General features: G+C 51.1%; 1 protein-coding gene across 2 annotated transcripts in view; it reads left to right on the top strand.

The window, feature by feature from the left end:
- Positions 1 to 2293: 2293 nt before the first annotated feature.
- ddx19a (DEAD-box helicase 19a) overlaps positions 2294 to 11167 on the top strand; it is a 46770-nt gene continuing 37896 nt past the window's right edge. Inside the window, exon 1 of one of the 2 annotated variants that reach the window (XM_078425752.1) lies at positions 2294 to 2501. In XM_078425752.1, coding sequence (XP_078281878.1) covers positions 2301 to 2501 — 201 coding nt within the window. In that variant the 5' untranslated portion in view covers positions 2294 to 2300. The remainder of the gene's footprint in view (positions 2502 to 11167) is intronic. The other variant, XM_078425751.1, reaches the window with a different exon arrangement.

Below are 11167 nucleotides of genomic sequence, written 5' to 3'. Positions count from 1 at the left end.
AAAATATCCATTGACTTGGCCTCCACGACCTTCTGTGACAATGAATTCCACAGGTATTCACCACCCTCTGACTAAATAAATTCCTCCTCGTCTCCTTCTTAAAGGAATGTCCTTTAATTCTGAGGCCTTGACTTCTAATCCTAGACTCTCCCAATAGTGGAAGCACCCTCTCCACATCCACTCTATCCAGCCTAACGATATTACAAGTTAATATAATAACTGAACTCTAAGTTTAAACATATAAATATTGGGCATATTGATTGAAAAACATTGTTGATAAATGAGGCTTAATTTTTAATTGATGTGCATACATTTTGCCTTAAAAAAAAAGCACTAGTTAAACTATCTACTCTTATTTCCTTACCTAATTGTGAACAACAAAACGTCCTTCTCAAAGATGATTATCTTCTTCTTCGGTGCCGGTCCCTCCTGGTTGAGGATCCATCGCACCCATTCTACTCCACAGGTTCCGCGCAGCTTGATAGTACCGACGATGTTCCTGCAGATTCTGCCACAGGAGGGGCCAAAGGGATGGGGTGGATGGTGTGGAAAGTGGGGTGCAGCTGCCACCATTTTGTCTGGGTTCTTCCAGATGAAGAGATGAAGTTCTCAACACCATCCCCAAAGCTCCTTCACCATTTTAGTTAGTCTTAGGCCAGGGATTTCCAGGAGTGAGGGCAGGATGGGGGGCAAAGTAAGGTAAGGGGATTTAATAAGAACCTGAGGGGCATTTTTTTTACACACAAAGGGTGGTAAGTATACGGAACAAACTGCCGGAGGAGGTAGTTGAGGCAGATACTATCACAATGTTTAAAAATCACTTGGACAGGTACATGTATAAGATAGGTTTAGAGGGAAATGGGCCAAATGCAGGCAGGTGGGACTAGTGTAGATAGGGCACAATAGTCAGCATGGCCAAGTTGGGCTGTAGGGCCTATTTCCATACTCTATGATTCTATGGATCCATGAAGATATTGCATCGCAAGAGTCAAGAGCGCTTAATTGCCATATGTACCTGTAATGGAACATTAAAATTACATGCCTATTATTGCAGAAACACTGATAAATATATAATAATCAATAATCCAAAAATGACACGAGGTAACCAATAATAGTGATAAGCCGAAGTCTGTAACGCAACTAAAGACACAGTCCATAGAAGATCATAGTTGCTGAGGTTAGGTTTGTGCAGTGTTGTTCAAAAGACTGATGGTTGCTGGGGAGAAACTGTTTTTGAGCTTGGAAGATATGGCATTCAGGCTCTGGTACCTTCTTTCCGATGGGCGAGGGTGGTCTGGGTCTTTGAAGATTTTGACTGCCTTTTTGAAGCAGTGCCTCCTACAGATCCCTTTGATAGTGGGGAAGTCAATACCTGTGATGGACTGGGCGATGTCTATCACTATTTGTAACCTCCTTTGTTCCTTGGCGATTAAACTATCTTTCCAAGGAAGCTTTGGGAACTTCCTTGAAATATTCTTTCTATCTTCCTGTAGCCTTTTGTCATGAATAGGAAAGATTCCATTAAGAGGGCTTGATGTAGAAAAGAGAAAAAATAATTTATGATTTGGAAAAGGGGTTGTGGTTTTGCGCATGGTAATACTACTTCACAAATCTGATTGTATTTTTTGAGGTTTTGAAGAATATAAGAAAGAGGAATATGTTATTGAACTTATAGTGCACAGAAAAGAAAATAATGACTGGTTACATCATGGTCTGATTTGGCAACACGAATGTCCAGGAACAAAAGAGATTACAGAGGGTGGTAAACACTGCCTGGTCCATCACAGGTATTGACCGCCCCACCATCGAAGGGAACTGTAAGAGACACTGCCTCAAAAAGGTAACCAATATCATTGAAGACCCAAACCACCCTAGCCAAGCTCTCATTTTGCTTCTACCATCGGGAAGAAGATACAGGAGCATACCTCGGTACGCATGACAATAATAAACAAAACAAAACAAAAGGTTTTTCACATATTGGGTGGTTCATACGTGGAACGAACTGCCAGAGGCAGGAATAATTAGAGTGTATGACAATCTTCTGAACAGGTACATGGATAGGAAAGAAAAAGAAGAAATGGACCAAATGCAAGGAAATAGGATTGGTGTAGATAAGCACCTGGGTTGGTATGGATGTGTTGGGCCGAAGGGTCTATTTCTGTGCTGTCTGACTCAGTGCCTGGAGGGTGTCTCCTCATCCATCAGCCACTGGGACAGTCCAAAAACTTCCAGCTTCTCTGGTCTTCTATGTCAGACAGACACAGAGCACTTTATGGTTCCCTGTTGAAATTGGGTTAAGGATGAGTCCCGGAACTAGAGTTCGGGGCTGCAGCGGCAGCACGGCGCTGCCGGAGGGAGGACGGGGGCCGTTGCCTGCGCCCAGGCCGTGTCCGTCCCCACTTCGCTTCCCCCCGCCCGCCTTTCCCGTCTCCGCTTCACAAGTCATGGCGGCCGAATCGTGGGCGCGGGCAGTGGACCTGCAGGAGTCGACGGCAGAGTCGGTGAGTGCGGCCCGGGCGGCGGCGGCGGGGGGCCCGGGGATGGAGCCCCGGCCTGGCCCGGGTGGCGGGCGGCTCCCGCACTCGGACTGAGAGTCGGCGGAGAGGCCGAGGGCCCGGTGCCTGGTCGCACAGTGCGGTGGTTAATGTATTGGCGGGGAGAGAATGGAGGGAGATGGGGGGGGGGGGAGAGAGAATGGAGGGAGATGGGTGGGGGGGGAGAGAATGGAGGGAGATAGGGGGGGGGGGGAGAATGATGGGTGGGGGAGAGAATGGAGGGAGATGGGGGGGGGGGAGAGAATGATGGGTGGGGGAGAGAATGGAGGGAGATGGGTGGGGGGGAGAATGGAGGGAGATGGGGGGGGAGAGAATGATGGGTGGGGGAGAGAATGGAGGGAGATGGGTGGGGGAGAGAATGGAGGGAGATGGGGGGGGGGGAGAGAATGATGGGTGGGGGAGAGAATGGAGGGAGATGGGTGGGGGGAGAGAATGGAGGGAGATGAAGGAGGGAGATGGGTGGGGGAGAGAATGATGGGTGGGGGGAGAATGGAGGGAGATGGGTGGGGGAGAGAATGGAGGGAGATGAAGGAGGGAGATGGGTGGGGGAGAGAATGATGGGTGGGGGAGAATGGAGGGAGATGGGTGGGGGAGAGAATGGAGGGAGATGAAGGAGGGAGATGGGTGGGGGAGAGAATGATGGGTGGGGGGAGAATGGAGGGAGATGGGTGGGGGGAGAATGGAGGGAGATGGGTGGGGGAGAGAATGATGGGCGGGGAGAGAATGATGGGCGGGGAGAGAATGGAGGGAGATGGGTGGGGGGGAGAATGGAGGGAGATGGGTGGGGGGAGAATGGAGGGAGATGGGTGGGGGAGAGAATGATGGGTGGGGGGAGAATGGAGGGAGATGGGTGGGGGAGAGAATGGAGGGAGATGGGTGGGGGGGAGAATGATGGGTGGGGGGAGAGAATGATGGGTGGGGGGAGAATGGAGGGAGATGGGTGGGGGAGAGAATGGAGGGAGATGGGTGGGGGAGAGAATGGAGGGAGATGGGTGGGGGAGAGAATGATGGGTGGGGGGAGAATGGAGGGAGATGGGTGGGGGGGAGAATGGAGGGAGATGGGTGGGGGGGAGAATGGAGGGAGATGGGTGGGGGGGAGAATGGAGGGAGATGAAGGAGGGAGAGAATGGAGGGAGATGGGTGGGGGAGAGAATGGAGGGAGATGGGTGGGGGAGAGAATGATGGGTGGGGGGAGAATGGAGGGAGATGGGTGGGGGGGAGAATGGAGGGAGATGGGTGGGGGAGAGAATGATGGGTGGGGGGAGAATGGAGGGAGATGAAGGAGGGAGATGGGTGGGGGGAGAATGGAGGGAGATGGGTGGGGGGGAGAATGGAGGGAGATGAAGGAGGGAGATGGGTGGGGGAGAGAATGGAGGGAGATGGGTGGGGGAGAGAATGGAGGAAGATGGGTGGGGGGGAGAATGGAGGGAGATGGGGGGGGAGAGAATGATGGGTGGGGGGAGAATGGAGGGAGATGGGTGGGGGGAGAGAATGGAGGAAGATGGGTGGGGGGGAGAATGGAGGGAGATGGGTGGGGGGGAGAATGGAGGGAGATGGGTGGGGGGGAGAATGGAGGGAGATGAAGGAGGGAGATGGGTGGGGGAGAGAATGGAGGGAGATGGGTGGGGGAGAGAATGGAGGAAGATGGGTGGGGGGGAGAATGGAGGGAGATGGGGGGGAGAGAATGATGGGTGGGGGGGAGAATGGAGGGAGATGGGGGGGAGAGAATGATGGGTGGGGGGAGAATGGAGGGAGATGGGTGGGGGAGAGAATGATGGGTGGGGGGAGAATGGAGGGAGATGGGTGGGGGGGAGAATGGGGGAGATGGGTGGGGGAGAGAATGGAGGGAGATGGGTGGGGAGAGAATGATGGGTGGGGAGAGAATGGAGGGAGATGGGTGGGGGAGAGAATGGAGGGAGATGGGTGGGGGGGAGAATGGAGGGAGATGGGGGGGGAGAGAATGGAGGGAGATGGGTGGGGGAGAGAATGGAGGGAGATGGGTGGGGGGAGAGAATGGAGGGAGATGGGTGGGGGGGAGAATGGAGGGAGATGGGTGGGGGGAGAGAATGATGGGTGGGGGAGAGAATGGAGGGAGATGGGTGGGGGAGAGAATGGAGGGAGATGGGTGGGGGAGAGAATGGAGGGAGATGGGTGGGGGGGAGAATGGAGGGAGATGGGTGGGGGGAGAGAATGGAGGGAGATGGGAGGGGGGAGAGAATGGAGGGTGATGGGGGGATAAGTGGAGGGGAGTGATGGAGTAAGGGAAAGGGAGGTATGGGGAAGAAGTCGCGGAAAAGGGGTGGGGGAAAGGTTGGGGCAGAGGGAAGGGTGGAGGAAAGATTTGGGAGGAAGAGGAAAGGGCACAACAAGAAAAGAGGGTGGAGAAGAGAATTGAATGGCACTTTATTTGTCACATGTACCGAGGAACTGTGAAAATCATTTTTGCATACAGTTTAGTACAAGTATCACTGTACATAAGCTGGGATAAATCTTAGATAAGCAGGTAGAGGAGGAGTGTGAGGAACGGGTGGAGGGAAGGGAAATAGGGATAGGCAAGAAAAGGTGTGGTAGTGATGATGTTGACTGATTGACTCCGCCTGTCCCCAAACCCAAAGGAACAAGTTCAAGTCAAGTCCAGTTTATTTGTCACATACACATACACGATGTGCAGTGAAATGAAAGTGGCAATACCTTCGGATTGTGCAAAAAAAAGTTACAATTACAGCATATAAATTAAAATGAATACAGAAAAGAACATTTAGTCCCTGGAGATATAATAGTTAACAGTCCTGATGGCCTGTGGGAAGAAACTCCGTCTCATCCTCCCGTTTTCACAGCACAACAGCGGAGGCGTTTGCCTGACCGTAGCAGCTGGAACAGTCTGTTGCTGGGGTGGTAGGGGTCCCTCATAATCTTGTTTGCTCTTGATCTGCACCTCCTGATGTATAGGTCCTGCAGGGGGGCGAGTGTAGTTCCCATGGTGCGTTCAGCCGAACTCTCTGCAGGGCCTTCCTGTCCTGGGCAGAGCTGTTCCCAAACCAGACTGTGATGTTGCAGGACGGGATGCTCTCTACAGCCCCAAAGTAGAAGCATTGAAGGATCCTCAGAGACACTCTGAATTTCCTCAGCTGTCTGAGGTGGTAAAGGCGCTGCTTTGCCTTACACACCAGTGCGACAATGTGTGTTGTCCATGTCAGATCCTCTTTGATGTGGACTCCCAGGTATTTAAAGCTGCTCACCCTATCCACAGTAGACCCATTTATTTCCAGTGGCGTGTACGTCCTTGGATGTTGAGCCCTTCTAAAGTCCACAATCAGCTCCTTAGTTTTTTTGGCATTCAAGAGGAGGCTATTGTCCCGACACCAGAGTGCCAGACCAGCCACCTCCTACCTCTGGTAGGCCTTATCATTGTTGTCGGAGATCCGGCCCACCACCACAGTGTCATCGGCAAACTTGATGATGGAGTTTGAGCTGAACCTGGCCCCACAGTCATGTGTGTACAGGGAGTACAGTAGGGGGCTAAGGACACAACCCTGGGGGGATCCTGTGTTCAGGGTGAGGGAGCTAGATGTGTGTTCCCCCATCCTGACCACTTGGGGCCTGGCGGTGAGAAAGTCCAGGGCCCAGGCACACAGAGGAGTGTTAAGCCTGAGTTCCAGCAGCTTCTCAGCAAGTCTGGTGGGGACTATGGTATTGAAAGCTGAACTAAAGTCAATGAACAGCATCCTCACATAGCCCCCCTTCTGGCTGTCCAGATGAGAGAGAGAGCGGTATGCAGAACCTGGGAGACCGCATCATCCCTGGATCTGTTCGGACCGTATGCGAACTGTAGTGGGTCCATGTTGCGAAGAAGGAGGGCACAGATGTGGTTCTTGATTAGCCTCTCGAAGCATTTCATGACAACCGAGGTGAGGGCCACCAGTCGGTAGTCGTTCAAACAAGCTGGAGAGGCATTCTTTGGCACCGGTACAATAATGGATCTTTTGAAGCATGCAGGGACCACGGACTTGGCCAAGGAGAGGTTAAATATTGTGGTGAGCACTGGAGCAAGCTGAGTAGCACAAGACTTTAGCACGCGCCCAGCTATACCATCTGGGCCTCCAGCTTTCCTCGTGTTCAAAGGCGTCAGAGCCCTCCCTACGTCGTGTTCGGACACCGAGAATGTGTCGGAGCCCTCCTCACATCCCCGGCAGTGGATCCTTCTTCAGCCTCGCTAGCCAGCGCCCTGTCGGTGTTGTTTTTAGACGGCGAGCTAGGGGTGATGTTACCCGTCTTGAACCATGCGTAAAAAGAGTTCAGGTCATCAGCTAAGGAGGAGCCGGCTCTTCCGGTTGAGGGAGGGGGGGGGGGGCTGGACCGGTAGCTAGTTATTGTCCGTAGCCCCTGCCAAAGGCACCTGGTGTCCTGCTGCTCCATCTGCGACTCCATCCTGTCCCTGTACCTCCTTTTTGCGTCCTTCACCACCCTTCGCAGTCGGTAGGACTCTACCTTGTAGTCGTCCATATTGCCGGATGCCAGGCCGGAGTTGTAAGCAGCGGTGCGAGCATTCAAGGCAACACGGATAGACCTGTCCACCCAGGGCTTTTGATTAGGAAAGATACTAACCCTTACTGTGGGAACGATGTTATCGGCTATTGTTGCAATGAAGTCCGTAACCGCTTCCGCAAACTCACTCACGTCTCCGGAACTTGCTTGGAACATATTCCAATCGACTTCGCTCAGTGCATCTTGCAGCATGGCCTCTGAATGGTCAGACCACTGCTTTACGTCCCTCGTCACTGTCGTTTCCGGTACTATCCGTTGTTTATACTCCGGCAGCAGGAAAATGGCAGCGTGGTCAGATTTTCCAAAAGGAGGGAGAGAATCAGCCTTGTAGCCCTTCCTGAATGGCGTGTAGCAGTGGTCCAAAGTTCTATCCCCCCTGATGTGTTGGTAGAAGTTGGGCACGACCTTTTTGAGGTTTGCCCTATTAAAATCTCCAGCCACCACCATAGCCGCATCGGGGCTTTTATTTTGGTGTCGACACAACACATCGTGTAGGGCCGATAGTGCCTCGTCGATGTCCGCATGCGGCCCAAGTTCACAACATGGCCCGGTTTTATTTCCAGTTTCTGACCCAAATCCAGTTTCCTGCACTGCTGAGGTGGGATCTGGATTCTCCCTCAGACACAATTAAAAAGTTCCTTTTCATTCTCAGGCATTGGTTTTGAAAATAGAAATAGAAAATATTGGAAACACACAGTTGATCAGGCTGTATCTGTGGAATGAGAAACAGAGTCAATGTTCCAGCTAACCCTTTCAAAAATAAGCTCTGTTTTCCATTCCACAGATGCTGTTCAACCTGCTAAGTATGTCCAGCATTTTCTGGTTTTGTTTCAGATTTCTAGCATCTGTCGTTTTGCTCATCAATTCTATAAAGTTAAGTCTCTCCTGATATATTTACTCGTGTCCTGCATTGGCTATCGTGGATTTCGAGCCCCATATATCACCAGTCATAGAGTCATACAGCACGAAAATAAGCCCTTTGGACCAACTCATCCATGCCCCTTATAAGCAAGTTCCATTTGCCTGTGTTTGGCCCATATCCCGATAAATCTCTCCTATCCATGTACCTGTCCAAATGTTTTTTAAATATTATTGTACTTGCATCAATTACTTCCTCTGGCAGCTCATCCCATGTACTCACCACCCTCTGAGTGAAATAGTTACCCCTCAGGTTCCTGTTAAATCTTTCCCCTGTTACCTTATGCCCTCTAGATTCCCCAACTGTGGGAAAGAGACTGTGCATTCACCGTATGTACGTGCAACACTGCTTGGAGTGCAAAGCATCATACCCAGCAGTGTCATTTTCTGCGCTAAGGACATTGTATTCCTTCATGATGTCTTGCTTCACTGCTATTTATTACACTGGATCAGGTGAATTGTGCAGTGTTTTCAAGTTCATCCTGTAGCCTCTACTCTAATGTGTAGGAAGGAACTGCAGATGCTGGTTTAAACCGAAGATAGACGCAAAATGCTAGAGTAACTCGGCGATAGGCAGCATCTCCGGAGAGAAGGAATGGGTGACGTTTCGGGTCCCGAAATATCACCCATTCCTTCTCTCCAGAGATGCTGCCTGTCCCACTGAGTTACTTCAGCATTTGCCTCTACTCTAATGCTCCCCTTCGACACGTAAAGTGCTGATGTCACTTAAGTTGGTGGTATAGAAAGTGAAGATGGTTTTCAAATATCACAGTAGGATCTTGGTCAGCTCAGAGAGTTTAATGCAGATAATTGTGAGGTCCATGTCTGGTTTTACTGTTGTGCATCCGGTCCATAATCCAGGCCGGGTTTTGTACTGCGTTATCCTGGTGTTTGTTAGGAGACTATCCTGAGGGCTGGAGGTAACGGTAGCCAGCATCTGTACTGCCAATGATCTGCTAATAAAGGACTTATATACGACGGAGTGCCTCTGAATGTACCCACTCACAAACATGGTGTCAGAAGTGGCCGTAATTTAGCTTTTTGAGTCACCACCATTTGTTTCCTCAAGACTTTTGACGTCTCTAACCATGGCTGAATCTTTTCGGAAGCCTGATCCACTTGTCTTCGATGGCAATATCGGTGAACGTTGGCGCACCTTTGAGGAGGATTACGATGTATTCATGGCTGCTGCACACCACGACAAGACTCCCCGCGTCCAAGCATCCATTCTCCTCAATCTAGCAGGTTTGGAAGCAATCCGTCGGGCGAAACTGTTTGTTTATGCTGAGGCTGTGCTGGATGCGGCTGGTGCAGTTACCACACCTGCCCAGACGATTCATGACCCTGTGTGCCTTAAGAATACATTTCGGCAGCTGTGTGATCCACAGACTAACCTAATCATGGAACGGCACAAATTCTTTGCATGTGCCCAGAAACCGGGTGAGCCGGTTGTAGCCTATATAAACTCTTTGAAACACGCCGCGTCGAGTTGCAGATTTGGTGACCTCTGATGAACCCACTAGAGACAGGCTGGTGTGTGGTATCACTAATGACAAATTGAGAAGGGACCTTCTTCGTGATTGCGATCTGACTCTAGCTAAAGCGATCAGCACTTGTCGGATTTATGAATTGACAGATGTCCACGCAAAAACGTTGAGTGCCGTGCCTCGGCCTGTTTTCCGCATTGACTCGACAGGACCGTATATCAGAAAGGAACGTCGACCGTTCAAAGTGACACAAGCCCAGCCTGGCAGGTCTGGCATAAGATTTGTTAACGATTGCACTAATTGTGGTTACTCTCATATAGCCAAACGGGAGAACTGCCCGGTCTTTTGGACAGATTTGTCATGGTTGCAAACGAAGAAATCATTTCTGGAAATGCTGCAGAAGGTCCAATACGATTGAGACAAAACAAGCTGTACATTTGATACACCCGGAGCGGAGCCTTCACACGACTTATCTGATAGTGATTCTGTAAACTTTCCAGAGAGTATGCCTTCAGTGGATGGATATATATAAGAAAATAACTGCAGATGCTGGTACAAATCGAAGGTATTTATTCACAAAATGCTGGAGTAACTCAGCAGGTCAGGCAGCATCTCGGGAGAGAAGGAATGGGTGACGTTTCGGGTCAAGACCCTTCAGACTGATGTCAGGGGGGCGGGACAAAGGAAGGACACAGGTGGAGACAGGAAGATAGAGGGAGATCTGGGAAGGGGGAGGGGAAGAGAGGGACAGAGGAACTATCTAAAGTTGGAGAAGTCGACGTTCATACCACTGGGCTGCAAGCTGCCCAGGCGAAATATGAGGTGCTGTTCCTCCAATTTCCGGTGGGCCTCACTATGGCACTGGAGGAGGCCCATGACAGAAAGGTCAGACTGGGAATGGGAGGGGGAGTTGAAGTGCTCGGCCACCGGGAGACCAGTTTGGTCAACGCGGACCGAGTGCAGGTGTTGAGCGAAGCGATCGCCGAGCCTGCGCTTGGTGGATGGTGGATGGAGTTCACCTCAATACACACGGATGGCCAGCCCATTGCTTATGCCTCAAGGACCATGACGGACGCGGAGACACGCCACGCACAAATCGAGAAAGAACTGTTGGCATTGTCTTCATGTGTGAAAAGTTCAATGACTACATTTTCAGCAAGACTGCCATTGTGGAGACTGATCACCAATCACTGATTTCCATAAGGAACAAACCACTCCATGCTGCCCCGGTGAGACTGACACCCTGTCCCGTGCGCCCAGGAAGACCTATAACGAGCATGCTGCCGAGAAGGATTGTTTTGACGTAATGATGGTCAATCATCTCCCCTCGTCTTGTCTGGACATGTTAGTGGCACACACGGCGGAGGACGACACTTTGCAGTCGCTCGTGTCCGTCATTCCACACGGTTGGCCGGGCAAGTTGCATATGTTACCACTCTGTACAGCCGTACTTCCCCGTTAGAGATGAGCTGATTATCGAGAACGGGGTCATTATGAAAGGCCACAAAGTGGTGATCCCTGCCTCACTACGGCAGCAGCACTTCGACGCAATACATAGGGGCCACCCTGTCGCTGAGGCAACGATTCAGCGAGTGAAAAGTATGTTTTTCTGGTCTGCTATGTCTGACTACGTGCACCAGAGGGTGCAATCATGTGCAGTGT

Source organism: Rhinoraja longicauda, chromosome 30 (assembly GCF_053455715.1).
Source record: "Rhinoraja longicauda isolate Sanriku21f chromosome 30, sRhiLon1.1, whole genome shotgun sequence".
NCBI classification, from domain to species: domain Eukaryota; kingdom Metazoa; phylum Chordata; class Chondrichthyes; order Rajiformes; family Arhynchobatidae; genus Rhinoraja; species Rhinoraja longicauda.
Note: the sequence above shows the minus strand (reverse complement) of the source record. Positions and strands in the feature narration are given on the sequence as shown.